This window comes from Tenebrio molitor, chromosome 1 (genome assembly GCF_963966145.1).
Source record: "Tenebrio molitor chromosome 1, icTenMoli1.1, whole genome shotgun sequence".
NCBI lineage: Eukaryota > Metazoa > Arthropoda > Insecta > Coleoptera > Tenebrionidae > Tenebrio > Tenebrio molitor.
In genome coordinates this window covers 40,241,701-40,259,537 of record NC_091046.1, presented here as the reverse complement: position 1 = coordinate 40,259,537, position 17,837 = coordinate 40,241,701, and the positions used below count along the sequence as shown (strand labels likewise).

Below are 17,837 nucleotides of genomic sequence, written 5' to 3'. Positions count from 1 at the left end.
AGTCATTTTAAATTTAAAAATTAAAATAACTAATGCCAAGACACAGGAAGAATAAATTGGATTTACCAAATAGGTTATGCTGTAACAACAAAGAGACACGGTTTAAAAATAATTCGGTACAAATGTACAAATCAATGTCACAAATTTATTTTAATATTATATTATTATTGTCGTATTCTTCTAGGTCGAAGAAATTGTGAGTTGTCTGTCATTCCTCTAGATATTTGTCAACGAGAATACAATTGTGCTCCATAGGAAAGCGCGTGCAGAAAAAAATGCAGTTTATGTGTTTGAGCTTAACGCCAGGAATGTAATAAATTAGCCATTGGAAAGGCTGAAAACGTAGCCGTGAATTATGATTAATTATCAGAACATAATTACTAATAAACAATTAATATTAACGAACTGTACAATTTAACGGGAGTGTTTTCGGTAAATCACGCACTAAAAAAATGGAGCAGTAGAGAAAAAAAGTAAAGGAAATCCTTGTTTGGCACAGTTGTTTGCAATTTTTTTTTAAATGTGCAAATAGAAATGTGAGTTGCTACCTCTTAGATCACCACCGAAATTTGTCAACTTGTAAACCTTTTAATGAATTATGTTTTGCGACAGATCGATCACGAGGTTTTCGCGTTGTAATAGCTCGGTTCGTGTGTTCCAGCGATGGGGAAAAAATACCACGCTAACGACAATACGGTGACCCTACTGTTGCACAACTCCTTTCTCCGTGGCAGCAGGAAAGTTTTCTTCATAGTAGGGCAGGCGAACGTATAAATACTAGTAATAATCAGCAGTTGTTGCCACCTTATCTGGTGAATTTACCGCGTAAATATACCGGATAACAAGATGAAATTAACAGTTTGTTTATTGTTGGTTTTCGTTACGGGAAGTTTCGCATATCCCGTTTCGCAGCCGGTTTACCCGAATACTCAATATATTAGTGCACAAGCGATACCCGCTGTTCAATACAGACAGCAACCTCAGGCTTATTTACAGCCACAGTATATTAGCGTCGGTGCACAAAATCCACAGACGGCCAAACCTGTGTACGAAGCCGACAAAAGTCAGGGACTCCAGAAGTACTCCACGCAAATCAAACAGCCCATCCAGCAAGTGCTCCTGCCTACCACCGTCGACAGACAGGTAATAATGGCACTCTTTCAACAACATCCCTCTTAAACAATCACACGGACAGGGGGAAATTCCAAAATCTACCCTCACGTCAGATCTCTTGTATTCCCAGATCGGTGCTGTTTCTGGATATAACTAGAATAATAAAGCCAAAACTGCAAAAAGATAAATTGTTGCTCCAAATACTTCTTGTGAACGTAATTAATTGCTGCTGAAATTGATTTATTGTTCACATTGTTGTAAACTAAAAGTAAGTGAAAGAAACTAGAATTAGAACTTTTTGTGTCGTTAAGTTTCTTACGTTAAGTTCCAAATTCAAAATTGCATCGAAATTAAAAAAACACATTTTGAAATGTTACAAATTTAATAAACTCGATTGAAAAGTGAAATAAAAATTTCAAAAGTATCGATTATGTTAATGAAAATTATCTGGGTAACTGGGATTGTAGAAAATTGACGCTGTAAATAGTCGCAAGCATTTTTAGACAAGCATGTTTGAATGTAACATACTTTCACTATCACACATAAAATAAAATTTTGCTGTATCATAGGAAATACTTGTGTGGCTGCAAGTAGTACATTTATTTTAGTGTGAAATGTCATGTCACTCCATCATTTTTACTTGTTTTTAAATCCTTCACCACACTCCAAAGAAAAGAAGAAAGTATTTCCAAATTTGTAACATATTTTATAAAGTTGCAATTAAAAATTACTTTAATGTAATTTCTTATAAACAATATTAACTGAAAAAATGCCACTATTTAGACAATTCTCAAATCTGTCTTATCCGTTTTTCTGAAAAGGAATGAAAATTTTGTTAACTCACAAAATCCTACTTCGCAATTAATTTTAAAAGCAACTTTGACGTTTTTAGTTCTATTGAGAGTGTCGATGCTTATCTACTACATTTACAAGAATCATTTTGATTTTTTAATTTACTGTTTTCACTTTACAAAATTGAAAATTTCGAAAAACATTTTTTTTTAGTTTCCAATTAATTTTCTCAATACAAATCAGTAAAGAAGTGTGCCACTTAGTTTAAAAAAAAGGTTTTATATTTAACATTGCATTTGAAGAGTGATTACTTTTATTGTTTCCATTTTGCAAAATTTTTATTTTTTTGGGGACAGCAAAAATGAAAATTTTTTTCTTGGTCACGTCTTCATATTTCTAATACTCGTATGTATTAATTTAATTTTTATAATTTCATTTAATTATCTAAATGTATCGGGCGTTCAAATGAAATCCTGGGCTGAGTAGGCGTTGGAAAAATTAAACCGTTTAGAACAGTGTAAAGTTTGAATTTCCCGCCGTTTGACACGAATGACATTTGTTTATGTTTAATCTAGACATAATTGAACATGTTTGTTTTCAGCAAAGGGTGCCCTTAGATATTTGTTTCGAGAATAGGAATCGTTACGTTATTCTATTTTTGATATAAAACATTGCAAAGAAAGAAACATGCTCCAATCTACGCTTTAAAAAAGCACAACAACTGACGGTTTCCACCGCCTTCTCAGCCCAGGATTTCATTTGAACGCGCGATATGTCTTAAAAGTTTTACCAGGTCATCTTCCCATTTAGAAAATAGAAATATCTCTCAAAATGAATTTTTTAAAATACAATTCTTGAAGTAATTTGCCTTATTTATTTTTTTAATAAAAGAATATTATATTATTCAACGAGCGGGTAACGATGGCTTTTCTCACAAGGGTGACTTTGTGCGAGCCGAAACCGAGTGACGTAATTCATCCGAGTGAGTAATAGATATTACCCGCGAGCAGACTACTATACTTTTTCTACGACTATGAAGAGAAATTGATAAATTAGTTTTATTATTAGACGAACTGAAACTGACGTTTGAAACTGACGTTTTACAATTATTACTTTGCATACTTAATACCATTAAAATTTGCAATTGGACTTCATAAACTAGTTGCTATGATATTTGTCATGAGTTTTGAAATTATTATTATTCAACGGGCCGTGGGTAATGACTCCTGTTATCTAACAAAAAACACTAATAATTACAGTATTATATAATAGGAGTAAAAAAATAGTTTGCTTTCTTTTAATATCTAAAGATAAGATAATAAAAGAAATTAAAGTACATATTTATTTTCTTTAAACATTTATTTGAAGGGAAGTGTTTTTTAATTTGACTCTACCAGATTTTAACCATGTTACATTTGCTTGAACCTTTAAGTATTCGTCTGATTTTTTCCGAATTTATTTGCAGATTCAGAGGGTGGCCCAAGTGAGCGGACCTCTTTACCTTCAGCAAATCCAGTCGGCTCAACAGCAGGGTCAAGCTCAACAAGCCCTCGACGCTGCCCAACGCAAAGTAACATCCCAGACGCTGGGTAGACAACCTCAACCTCTACCAATACCTCAACAACCACAACCCCACTACTTGAGGGAGTTGTCCCAACAATCCCAAATTAAATATGTGAGACCGGCCGCTCAAGCTTACCGACCTGTGCCACAACAAGCTGCACCGGAGGCGAAGGAGCAACAGAATCCTGAAGACTACGACGTAAGCAAAAAACAGTTTTTAGTTTACATTAAGCGGATACAGTCTTCAGTGCAGAATCTTGATGCACATTGTGAGTGAAAAATAAATAGACGTTGTCTCAAAAGCAAATATTAATGACAAAGAAGTAGTTTTCTGCAACTACAGCGCAATATTAGATTGTTTCTCTGTTGTAACTTTATTTGACGATGCTTTGAACGTGAAAATATAAATATCCGGCTCGTTTACACGGAACAGTTTCGAGTAAATGAAATATTTACCATCTAGAAACAAATGCGACACAGACACCGCGAAGACGACAAATTAAGACAATATTAAACCTCCGACTGCGCAGATGTTAATTTGCAACTACGACACTGGAAAAAATATTTATTAGTGTGCACTGAGCTGGTGATGGATATATTGTAAACTGAGTAAACTTTGATGTCAGTTGGCAACGATTCGCGCTACTTCAAATAATTCAGTCAACTTCTTCGGCTCGACTTTTGTTCTCGAGAACTGCCCTCGACAAGAAGTTTCTCAGGTAGTTCGACTAAAGTCAGTGATGCTTCTCAACCTCGATGTCTACATAATTTCAACTCCGTCAAAGATGCGAAAGTAATATTAGTTTTATCACAAGAATAAATTCTAATGGATGTAGAAGAATTTTATTGCTTTTATTCATAGACATTTAACTTCCGGTCAAGGGTTTTAACCATAAAGAATCGCCCTAACTTCGAAAATATTGCTTGTTTCACAACTTTCCGGACCATTCCGAACGGCGATATCCTCCGCCGCAAAACTCATTCTTGAAACTTTATGGAAAATATATCTAGTCTGGAGGAAACGGAGATACTTTTCTTATGCAAAAGACTTAGTTGCTTCGGAAGCGGTTAATTAGCCAACGCGTAACAGGCGCTTAACGAACCACGAACTACTTTTTATCTAATTTAATTTTTCATTAGACATTTTCTTGCGCAGCTTCACTTTCGATCGGATCGTTCGTTACACTTACCTAACAGGTAATAAATTTGCACTAATTACCGTTTGCCACTATCAAACTGACAAAGCGTTAATGGAATGTTTGAATGGAACCAAAACGGAAGTCGATCGGCGGCGATAAAATTTAAAAAATACCACTCACGAGTCTGCATAACTAACATTAATTTTTTCCGAAAGCGAAACTGACACATTCACTTTCGATCTTTCCCTGAATTAATTGCTGCAACGGGCAAATTAATTTGATGAAATTTGAATAAAGTTTGCGTAACGGATGCCACTTGGCTGTAATTTTTTGTTGTATCTGGGTAATTAATGGTACAGGGGTCACGGTCAGCGATCAAGACTTGTTAAAGCGGATCAATCAATTTTATGTTAATGTTGTGCTGTAGTGGTCGTCGTTAAATTAAATGGTTAATTAAGTGGGAGCGTTAGAATGTTTCCCGTCTAGTTTCCTTGCAAGTTATTGTCCATAAATGACCGCGGCTATTAGATAAAATTTCCCAACTCCGCCTGGAAAAGAAAACTGGTTTGCAAGTTTGCTGCCAACAATTTTGAAAGTAAACCGCTGCGTTCAACACCGCAGACTGAAACGGCCATAACTCATACATTTTATAACTAATAAATAGTTTCTGTTGGTTTTTAATTAAGCGCAGAAATAACTTGACACTATCGTCTTGTCCGATCAGCTCAACTGAGCAGCTTTTCTTTCTAACGATCGTGGAGACGATACCTGCAGGTAGCTGCTCTAGCTTTTAATTGCACCCAGCAGAATTGGCTATAATTAGCAACTTCAGTACATTTATACACACATACATTTCTGGGATAATCCCTTCCGGGGTTGGGAGAATTACGGATTGGCCCGGCAGTTCCTGACCCTTTAAACTTTTGATGATGATCAGAATTAGAGCGGTCCCAGTTTTTAAATTGTAAAAAGTAGGAGATTTGCCATAGGAACGGTTTGATTGGACTAATTAAATTTTTAATTTGTCCGCGTTATCCGGCTCTCGTCTCGAGTCCATCTCCCAGAAGATAAAAAGCGGAAGTGAGTGAAACTAATCGGCCAGCGTCGATTGTTTGATTACGGTTGATCAATCAGAAATGTATCAGACGACGGCAAATCAATCTCTAATGGCAATCCGCAATAACACTCCAAGGATAAAGGGAGCTTTCATGTCTGGCTGAAGCGTCATGTATTAGGAATGCGCTTGAATTGAGCGGGCTGGAATTAATTAATTCCTGGCCCATAGCTGTCTTAATTGTTAATATGCCGTTTGGGCTTAATTGCGCCCTGCCTGCCCCATACCTGGACCGTTAAAGGCAGTGGCGGAACCGGAAACTCGTTAAACGCCAAAGTAAGAACATTATCTCACAAAAAAAAGTCTCCGGTATGGAATTTGTCACAATAATATTTTCAAAATGTTACGCTGTGAATGTAAAAGTGCATTTTTAGTAAATTTAATTAACAATCTATTTATAATGTGTGTCAAAGATTCGTTAGAGTTTAGTATAGAATTTGGGGGTAGTAATTCGAAACAACATCAATATCTGGTCCAGCCTATCTAAAAGCTGATCGTAGATTGTGAAGAGTTGGTCAGTAATTTTGGCTCATAGTGTTTCAAAGAGAAATAATTTAGCTTAAAATTTAAACCTGTTAACGATGTCAGTTCCGGTGTTTAGTAAGTGGGGAATACCGTGCGATCGAAAATTAAAAAAATCGAGATGGCCATGATTAATACACTTCAGTTGGCAGCACGTAAAAATTTAATTCAAATGTCATTACAATGGTAATTGTCATTATTAATTATTGACTATTGAAATTTGCTATTACAATATGTTCACTTTAGAGCAACAAATTTTCATTGTCCAGTGTTTCTTCAGCAATAGAGAAAGGTTTGGTCCTATTCGACACCTCGAGTTTTTGAGGAATCTCAACAAAAGTTTCTGGACTTTCAAGGCACTTAACCAACAACTTGCCCAGAAAGTCTACAAATGCGTAAACATGTTTTTGGAAACAGGTAGTGTTCTGCTCAAAAAAGGCAGTAGACGACCGACAAAAAGATCCGCTGAAAATATTGAAGAGGGTGAACAAAGAATTATTGCAGAGATTAACCCAAGAAACTAACCTAATCATTTGGTACAGTTCAGCTTATCCTTAAAAAAGATTTGCACTTTTTCTCTATCGTGTGTGTGTTGTGCATTAAATTATTACCCCTTGACAATAAGAGCCCCACAACCGACAACAACCTCTCTGGATAATATTGATTGATCGATGATCGTTCGCTCTTGGATCGATTTATAAACAAGCGTGCGCGTGCTCCGTGCTCACCGTTGACGTTAAATAAAGATGCGGGAGTTTTAAATCTCATTGTTTCATTGCACTAGCTGAGGAAATTCTTTTACAACCGACAGGTCACACAAAATTCTTTATGAAAATCAAGATTTCAACATTCTCAAAATCACTAACCTAACTTTTAAGACTGACATCAGATAATTGGAATCTTAACGAATTGCACACTGAAATTTTTGGTCAGCGTCCACTCTAATTTTTTTTTCGATTTCACGGTATTTTGTGAAGACACTGGTTACGAGCCAAAATGTTTGCAACGAAGCAATGCAGGTTAAAGTGTATTGCTGATTGCGGAAAAATAATTATTAAAAATAAATGATAAATATTATCAGTATTTTTTTCTTTTTTCTCAATTACTTCAACTCAGTGGCGTACTGAAAATTTCGAGCAAATTTTCAATGCTTTATATAGCCTCAAAAACAAAAAGACTTTTACTAGAATCCTCACCTATTACCGTTTTTTTTTGACAAGAATTTCGAGGACACCTGTATTATATAAATTATATATTATTATGGATGATAGTACTTAGAGAAATCAGGAACAATGGGTGTGTGATAGCTACAATTCGAAATAAATACTGTGGATTCAAATCTATTTAAATATCTTAAAAAAACTCCGTCTATTGTAGATCCATATTTTGTTGTACTCTCTTTTGGGTTAATTTACATATTTAAATCCTGTTTTTAAAAAATTGGGCTTTGATTTTTCTCTGGAGAAATCGGTATTAAAATCTCCACAAATTCTTGGATTACTCCAACAAGATAGTAAGACATGCTTTCTGGAGTCATCAGGAAATTTTACATTTAACGAAACCTGTTGCATACATTTGTATCTATTCTCTCTCTCTCTCTCTCTCTCCCTCTCTCTCTATTTCCTTTCACTCCTAATGGAGTATAGGGCGTTTTCGCGTTTCTTGGCCAATGATTTAATGTGGTTGAGTGGCTAGCGCAACGAACCCTCTATCCCTCTATCCTTTGCAGATTTTGGTTACTGTCTCTTTCCATTATTCTCTATTCTTCGTCATCGTCTTTATCTCCGTCCAGCTCAAGCTGATTGCCTCGTGTTCCCTTGTTATGCTTCTTCACCAGCTGTTGAGGGGTGTGCCCCTTTTCCTTTTTCCTACCAGTAGATGTTCTAGTGTTTGTCTTACAATGTTGTCATTTGCTTTTCTTAACATATGTCCAAACCAATTCCATTTCCTTGATTTTACTGTGGTTTCTACGGGTTCTTGCTTTGTTTTGTTCCACAATTCGATGTTGCTTATTTTGTCTAGCCAGTGTGTCTTTAGTATCTTCCTTAATGACTTGTTTATGAAGGTTTGCAATTTCTGTCAACTGTTTTTGTCAATTATCCAGGTTTCAGCACCGTAAAGCAATACACTTTTAATTGTGCAGTTAAACATTTTGACCTTTGTGTCTGTGGAGATTACATCTGCCTTGCTTCCCCCATTTCTTTCTATTACTGCTCCTAAATAGTTCACTCTTTGGACCTCTTCGATGTCAATATTCCGTAGCTTGATTTGGCTTATTTGTTCGTTTCTATTTCTCAATGTCTTGGTTCTTTTGGCGTTTATTTTCAACCCTGTTTTTCGGGCTTCTGCTTCCAGTTTTTGTAATTTCCTCTGCATATGATTCCTCTTTAAAGATAACACATATCGTCGACAAACTTGATATCTTCCAGTTTGCTCTGCAATTTCCATGCTATTCCGGTTCTGTTGTCCGTTACCTTTTTCATTATCCAATCTATTATTAGGAACAGCGTGGATGACATGACGCTACCTTGTTGTTCTCCCCCCCTATATTTATCGGGTCTGTGTACTTTCCTCCGATCTCCGTGCTCTACTCTTGCTTTGTAGTAGTTGTAAAATAGTTTTATCATACATTTATCGTCTTGACTGGTATTCCATGTAATCTTAGAATTTTCCACATTTGTTCCCAACTGACAGTCTCGAAGGCCTTTTCGAAGTTGATGAAGCCAATGTTTACGTCACTTTGCCTTTCTTTGTCCTGTTCCAGAATTATTCTCAAGATGCATATTATGTGGTCCATCGTGGAGCATTTTGCTTGGAATCCTGCTTGATTTTTCCTCAGCTTTTTCCCTATCTCTCGTTTGACTCTTTATAGTTCTATTCTTGCTATTACCTCTGACACTGTGAGTTGTTATTGCACTCCAGTTGTCGCACTTGGATTTGTATCTACAGCAAAATGTATTTTATTGAAAAAACCTTGAGATTCACAAAGATGTGTCATTTTTCCCTATACTATAGGTACGCAGGATGAGCACAAAACTTCGCTAATCCTATAAATTTCATTGCTAGTCATGTATTGTAGAGAGTGACATGATGTTCTTCGGTGTTGCAAGTTCAAAGGATTCTCTACAGCATCTAAAGTTCAGGACTACTTCTCAACCACTTGACATGAAAGTGCAGATGAGGCTAACTTTTCATTCACATCCTTCGAATAGTCCGCGGCGGCAAGCTATTTTATAGAGACATTTTATGACGAGTCTAATTTATTCATTTTTGGAAAAAAATTACTAGATAATTGACATATGTATTTAGTCTTGAATACATCACTTTAATTAAGGTTATTACACCTTCTTTTGAAATGAAAATCGCTCCAGATTTCTGCTCGCAATTTGGTTATCCGTTGGAAAAGGGTTTAAAGAAGTTCTTCGCAATTTTCCATAGTTCCAGGAAATTTCTGCAAGACGATTTTTTGATCTACCTACGACAATAGTATATTACGACAAGACACTGTGACACAAGTGTATTTTTTTATCGCGAGTGCAAGTGAGCGCAGCGAGGCCAATAATTACACGAAGGGTAGAATTACTCGGCAAACCAAAGATTCAAGACCGAACAGAGTAATGAGTCTTATCGATTCGTGTATTTTATCAGTATCAGCTTGGAACAAACAACTTAATGTGTTTAATAAGCGCAATTATAAAAGAAATTACACGTAATTAGTATCGTGTAAAATTTGATATAAAAGCTTGAGAGAGCTTACGCTAAACGCATTTAAAAAGAGATAAAAATTAATTTTTACTCAACGACTTAATAGCACTTTCAAAATGAAATTATTGTTGAATAAAATTGAAAAAGCTCGTGTGAAGCTTCATTCCTGGGAGATTTCCGAGTTGATGATTCCCGCCTTTGCCTAAAATTAATAACCTTTCAAGGGAGAAAATTAGAGAGTGTCGAGTCAGAAGTGGGCCATTCGGGCTAGGCTTACGGTTATTAGGGCAGTCCGTCGGCCTTATCTCCGCCACTGGTCATTACGCAACACGCCGACATTCACGGTAATCACACGGCAATGTCGCATGCCAATTTACGATTTCAGTTTACGTAACGTGCCCTTAAGTGATGAATGTTCCTTATCAATCTGAAAGCGGCCACCGAATCGAATTAGCCGGATTTATAAGTCACTGACCCGCTCAACGTGATGTTAAAAACCCACACGTCAAAGTGATAAAACTTATCTGTTTTCTAACGAACAGACTTGAACGTAAGCGCAAAAGCCGCCGATGCGGAAAACTCGAGAGTAAATTAATAACAATCCCATATCGCCCGAGAAAACATGCAAATACAGACAGACAACACCCCTCGAAGATCGCAATTAATCCGGTTCGATTTCGATCGAACCCCCCAGATACACCGAGCGGCTCCAGGGATAATAGTTTTAGTGGCCGTTCTAGTTGTATTTAAATTTAACGCAAGATTAAACCGGGGTTGCATAAAGCCAGATTTACGGTTATTTCCGAATTTTATTCCGCCAAACATAAAATTAAATTTGACCAGAGCACTCCTGAACGCTCGTTTTATTGTCGGGGGTGTGAGGTTTTATGCCTTTTCCCAATTTTGCTGATTGCGTTTTTTAAATTTACATATGTTTTAGTGGTGTTAAACGGTTTATTGGAGAGGAATTTTAGCGCTACCGTGAAAGGAACTGGATATTTGTGTTCAGAATGCGCCGATACACTTTCACCGGTTCCGATATCAACGCCCTCATATCCATTTAATTATCCGTTAATTCCGATCAGATGTGGGAAACATGCACAAGACCATTAGCGTGCACGGATTTGTGCGTGCATGACAATAATAACAATGTACGGATTTTTAACCGGCGATTATTCCCTCGTTTTACTGTTAACTTGGCGTTTTTTACGTCGATTTTCAATTTCACATTCGATTACCCGCGTGATTTTATTTCGTTGGATTTTTTATTTGATGAGAGTGTGCAATTAATGCGCTCGTCATTTTTCTTGATGTTTTGACGCAGCCTGTACCGGAGTATCTTCGGGGAACGACGTGATGATGAATGGATACAGGCAATTAGTGCGTCCCAGAATTGTCTTTCCAGCATTCATATCTGATGCAATACATCTCTCCTAACAACAAGCCATTATTTTCGAGTAAATCGTGCCTTAAAAAATTATACGATCAAGTTGTTCCGCAATATCGCTTTCTTCTCCGTGGATTCCTCACCGAGATTTTGTCCCGATGCGTCAAAACGTCAAATCTCTGATGCATTAAGTAAAATAACGTTTAGAGGTTTTTTCAAAAATTTGCCGCACTTTTCGAAGGCCAACATGCTCCACAATTTGTATCGGGTGTTCATTTAAATTTCCAATCAAAGTTGGCGCTGAAGAGTCGATTGTGAACGCACCACGGATCACGGATTATCTGTTTAATTCTAACCTCACTTTTTGCGATGCTAATCTGTAAGACGAGTGGTGCGTTCACAACCGACTCCTCAACGCCCACTTTGGCGGGAAATTTAAATGAACATCCAATACATAATTTGCACAAACAAAATATCTAATTCGGTTCATTAAGCGCATTACAAAACTAAAATTCGGTTCTGTCTTGTATTTTTACTATTCTGGCTTCCTTGCCTTGCTTGTGGTATATCATGAGATTAAGCCCGCATTGATAAAGATTCATTTATGACGTCCAAAGATATTTAGGAGGAATATTGTTATTCTGCGTTAACTGTAGGTACTGTTTCTTCAAGGCCACAGTAGCAACTGTTCCAGATTTGAAGAAAAGAATACCAATCGCTTTTCATCTTTCTTCTACATTTCTAGACTGCCTAACTTTGACAGAATAGAGTCTCCACATAACATAATTATTGTGCGTACCAATGTCCTGCACATATTGCGGTTTCGTCACCTGTTATGTATTATAAAAGTGGTTACAACGATAAATGCATTGCCAGTGTTTCAAAAATAGAAAACTGTTATACAACATATGTCATGTAATTTAGTCTTTATTCTGTTTACACGTACAGTGATTTCTAAAATTACGTGGACTTGGCCATGGTGTAAGGTGGAAGACAAAAAATAGTTATTATAGAGCTTCATATTATTATGGTGCGGAATAAAGTATTGTCTTCAAGACACTACAACCACTTGGAAGAAATTGCAAGTTTGTGTATCGTACCATTAAATTGTTTGAGGATATTGGTATTACCGAGGGTTGACAGTAGTCAGGAAGTTAGGAAGTCATAGGTGATCTAAGTTGTGAAAGAGCATAGTGATTGGAATCCTGTTCAAAAACAAGACAAAACATCTTTGTTTGAAGTATCGCCGAATCCAATGTTGTACATCAGAAGATCTACAAGTTTTTTTTTCAAGAAGAGTACGCAAAATTCTTTGAAAATAATTTGTTCTTCTACTGAATTATATTATTTACATTAATATTATTTTTGCCACGCCATTGGTGTTATATTAGTAGTAGACTTTTGGAAGAGTTTATTTTGATTTTATTTTTCATAAAGCTACCGCACCTCTTGGTAACGCTTTGTTTTCTTGATAGAACTGCAATGGATTCAAACTCTCTTTAAACTTTGCTGTTCTTTTTATACACAAAAGTTATTTTTAAACATTTTCAAAATTTGTTTTTACTTGACATGATTACTAGATGACAGTTTCAAATTTCTGTCTGAAGTTACTGTACTGTACTGAATTAAGTTTTCTGGAGAAATACTCTCAATGGAAAAACCGTTTAACCGTTTCACAGAACAGTTTTTGATTTTTCTTGAAATTTCTTTCTTCCAGTACTATCTGGTCGTACTGTTAAAAGGAAAAATTAATTTATTTCAGCGTTAGTTACATCTTCTTTGTAAATTTTGATTGCGAGCTTGCTATTAAATTTTTTTATATTCCTGAGAACATTGATTCAAAAGTTGTGAGATTCAGATTTTTACCGTTTTGTGGCAAAACTGTCATTCAGAGTGTTGACTTCCTTAACTACAAATACGGGTACAACATTTTCGCAGTAATTGGTGTACAATTAGTGTAAAGTCCATTCAAAAATCAAAAAACCACCAACGTCGCATTTTCCTCGTGGTGAGACTTGTAATTTTGAGGTTAAATGTTTATTAAGTGTCTTGTTTTTCTGGGCATGTTTAAGTAAAAATAATAAGAATCAATAAGTAAATGAAACGTGCTGCTAATAAAACAGTATGAACGAAATTCAAAGCAACATATAGGAAAAAATATCTACGTAGGGTTTTTTAAATTTTACCAACCTAAAGCAACACGTGGTGGTTTTTTGATTTTTGAATGGACTTTATTAAGATAATATTTTATCAATGCTTCGTTCAAATTTTACTAAATCGCCAATTATATTGCTGCCAAAAGGTTACCACAGAAGTTCCCTCAAGTTCTCTCGAACTTGAACAGAGTTCCTTGAAATTTATTTTAAATGAAACAGTAATTGTTAAAGTAATTCTGCAAGTATGCAATAACGTTAATAAAAAAAAAAATATAGAAGAAAATCCTAGTACAGGACAGGAATTATTAAAAGATAGAATGGCACGGTTGTTAACTATTGTTCACGGTATATTTTCCATTAGCAACATTTTCTTGTCCTAACTTCGACCAGCTGTGTTACATTTTTCTTATTAACATGTCAGCTACAATGCAACAAGAGGTATGATTTATCATTGAAGATATCAACGAGTGAAAAGAGATGCAAATTCAACCCGAGTCCATAGAAATGTGCTGCTCCGGTTCACGGGTTACGAATATAGTAGTAATAGTAATAAATCCCATTTTTCCCTCTTGGGTCATAGGGTAATTATAAATTGTTTCCATTTCTGTCTTTAATTGGCTATACATCCCATTTGACTGAATGTCTTTCTCGCCTCTGATTGTGATGGATAAAGAATCCATGACTCTTTTGGTAGACCTGGTGTTCTTCTTCCTTTTGGGTTCCATTTGAGCGCTTTTTTGGGGACTTCTTCTTTCTTTTTTCTTGAAGATGTGTCCTAGCCATCCAAACTTTCTTCTTCTTACTTATGTTTTTATTGATCCTTCTTCTGTCCGTGTCCATAGTTCTTGGTTGGAAATGACTGCGGGCCACCAGATCTTTAATATTGATCTAAGACGAAAACCTCTCATTTGTTCTTGATGGTATTTGTAACTGACTACGATTCTGACCCATACAGGGGCACCGGTTTAACCATTGGGTTGAACATTTTCAATTTCTTTTAATCGGTAAAATATTTGAGCAACATATCTTGTTTCATCTTTAAAATGTGCTTCTTGCTTTGTTTTTTCTTTTCCTGCATCTTTCGTTGTTCCATTCTTCTTTGCTATAACTCTGCTCAGGTAAATAAATTCGTCTACTTTTTCAATGCCTTCTTCTCTTAGTTTCAAGGGTTTATTTTCTCTTCGTTTATGCACATTATTTTTGTTTTTCTTTGCTGGCTGCTTCTGCTAGTGTTTTTAGTTTCTTTTGCATTTATTAACTGTTATGCGGTAGCAGGTACACACATCATTTTCTGTGGTATTCCCCTGTCATTTAGTGCAATCCAGATATTCTCTCTGTCAACCGAATCGAAAGCTCTTTCGAAATCTATGAATAAGAGGTAGAGTGGTGACTGTTCTGTTGCAATTCTCAGTGTGTTAATTAGGTCTATGCAGGAGCGTCCCCTTCTAATTTCCTTGGGCCTTTATCAATTTCACCTATTATTCTGTTAAGTATTATATATTTTAGCGTGCTCAGTAGCGTTATTCCTTTTCAATTATTACATACTCGTATCTTTAAGTTTCCTTTCTTTGGTACTTTGGTACTCCTATTTTCCAATTTCTTGGGAATACCTCTTCTTGCTAAGTTCTTATAAATATAGTGGTAATGTACAGTGGTCTAATGTGTGTGCCTCTACTTTTAGTAAGTTTCCTAAAATTTAGTCTATTCCAGGTGTTTTATTGTTGTTTAGACTATTTATTGCTACTTCTATGCTTCTTCTATGCTAGTGGTTCTATGTTTATATTTAATTTTATTATTCTTTCTTCTTTGGCGATTACTAGTCCTTCAGTTTTTATATTAAATATTTCTTTAAAGTGTTCTACACATCTTTCTAATTGCTGCTTTTGTCTTTAATCATACATATTACAGTTTTTTTTTGTGTCACCGAGGTCTCTGATTTTCTCGTGTTTTGTTGTCTCATTTCATCGCTGCTCTTTGCGGTTGTGCCACAAGTTATATGATAGATTATTAATTTTCAATTCATAATGAAATGTTTAAAAGAACTTTTCGACAATGAAATTATTATTTTATTCATTTTTTAACAATGTCAGAAGATATAAAATCTCTGACTGATAAAACACATACTTTCTTTGCAATTTTCTTTACAAAATATGAAATCAAAACGTTATCAGATTTTGAAAATTCGATCACACAAAGGTTATTAGACCTTACTTTTGTAAGTCTACATTAAGGGAATAAGCATATTTTTTTTTCTTACATAATATTAGAGCAAAGTAACAAATAATGTACCCTAGGCTTACATTTTGTCATGCTTTTGTTGAGTTGTGACAAAACTTCCGTAATTTACGACATTTGTGCTAGTTCGTTGTCACGAAATTCTACCGTGCCTTCAGTCCTAGAAAAACGTAACACGACCGTTTTAATATTTGCCTCAACATCGCATTAGCTAGATTTAATTATCAAGAAGCGAAATAATTTTAGATATTTGTTAACACAACCTTATTATTGATAAAATATTTCTCATACCTGAAATTCAGTTTCCAGTATTTTTTACATATTTAGCTGTTTACAAACCCGTCTTGGAAATTTGTTTATTCGAGACTTCGTTATTCGAAGCTCAGCCGTAACGTATTTAAGGGGAACGTCTCATTTCGGTCTTTGTTATCGTTAGTTCATATCAGGAGAGAAAAAAAAACTTATTTCAAGAACGTTTCAATGGTTCTCGTATGAGACCCTCTTTCTACTTGACGTAACCGTATCAATATAAAATATTCATAAAGTTAGCAAATACAGAGTGGTACCGTCGCATTGAACAAAATTGCCTGCTTCAATTTTCCTTTGTTCCACGGCAACGTTTCATTTATCGCCAAGCAACGTTCAGTTTTTTAAGTATCAATTTGAACGGCTCGAACCAGCAAAAATGAAACATGTAAGCAGTCCGTTTGTATTTTCGCCTGATATTTTATTTAAGGCGAGCAAATAATTTTTTACGATAATTGTTCCAGCCAAATCCCTCTTACCAGTTCGGATTCGACGTGAACGACGACCAGTACACTAACTACCAAAATCGCAAGGAACAAAGGGAAGGGAACAAAATTACAGGAAGCTATTCAGTCGTGGATTCTGACGGTTTTGTTAGGACCGTAACGTACACCGCCGATCCCAAAGAGGGCTTCAAAGCAGAGGTGAGGTCGCGATTTTCTGTATTACACTATATTTTACATATTGTACACACATAACGGCCCCTTCCACGCTAATTCCAGACAATGTGCACCTCCAGCAGGGGTCCTGCCTCGACAAATTCAAAAGCCCTAATTAATTTAGCAACGCATTGTTCGATTTTGTCGGGGTTCGACGTTTCGCTTTTAATTAAATCCGATTTTTTGCGGGTCCCTCATTAAGCATAAATTCGCATTTCGCAGGTTACAAGACAGCCGACCGACATAGTTGTCAAAATACCAAAACCCGATCCGCAGTTCCAAAGACAACAGCAACAGCAGCAATACGTACAGGTTCGTATCGAATAAATTTGCACAAAAACTTCGACCAACTGGTGCTGCCGCAAAACCGCCACTTTCGGCCCAACTGAACCAAAATCCTGAAAAGCTCCAAGCCTCAAATATTAATCTCGCCAAAGCTGGCCTCGGACGCTAATAGTAGAAAAATTAATTGAACGCGTAATGCTATTAGTGCTCCCGGCTAACAGATAATTTCAAATTTATTACAAACTTATTCAATAAAGCAATAAAGCAGCGAACAGCCAATATCGTCTCTTTGATCTACTCCCGATAAATTGGATTCTAAAAATAAAAAGTTCTCTTATTATGGGCAAATAAGAAAGCACTTCTAATTAAATTACGTGCTGATTTATTAACTGGTCTTTTATTATTGCAGGAGGCTCCGGTGCAGCAAAAAGCTCAAGGTCAACAGCCAAACGTCATCCAATACCATTTTCAGTAAATCCCCCGCTCCGATTGCTGCGTAATTAAATGCAGCGTTGTTCACAAAAATGAGAGAAAAACTGTTACATAACGTATTTTATTGTTAATTTTTGTAATTATTTTTAGTAGAGTTCGTAATAAACGTTTTTTATAAAATTAGCAAAATTTTTAAGCTTTGGGAGAACGTGACCGATTTTTATTCTTTGTGGGTAGCGTTGAAACGCAATAAGTGCCTGTTTGAAGAGTCGGAGCTGCGGCACAAAACAAGAAGTATAAAGCGTTTAATGGGCGAAACCAATAATTGGTGTCCAACAATAGAAACCTTCCCCCCGATACGGTTTTATTTTTTAATAACGGTCAATAAATGTGGATTGGGTTTGGCGAGCTTTTATGAAAAAATGGATA

The 17,837-nt window shown here is 35.9% G+C and overlaps 1 protein-coding gene across 1 annotated transcript; it reads left to right on the top strand.

Moving 5' to 3' along the window:
- Positions 1 to 773: 773 nt before the first annotated feature.
- On the top strand, positions 774 to 17,582 carry Cpr66D (Cuticular protein 66D). Its single transcript, XM_069062123.1, has 5 exons — positions 774 to 1,143; positions 3,371 to 3,667; positions 16,497 to 16,676; positions 16,914 to 17,003; positions 17,386 to 17,582. The coding sequence occupies exons 1-5, from the start codon at positions 847 to 849 to the stop codon at positions 17,449 to 17,451; spliced, it is 930 nt and encodes a 309-aa protein (XP_068918224.1). The 5' UTR covers positions 774 to 846; the 3' UTR covers positions 17,452 to 17,582.
- Positions 17,583 to 17,837: the final 255 nt, after the last annotated feature.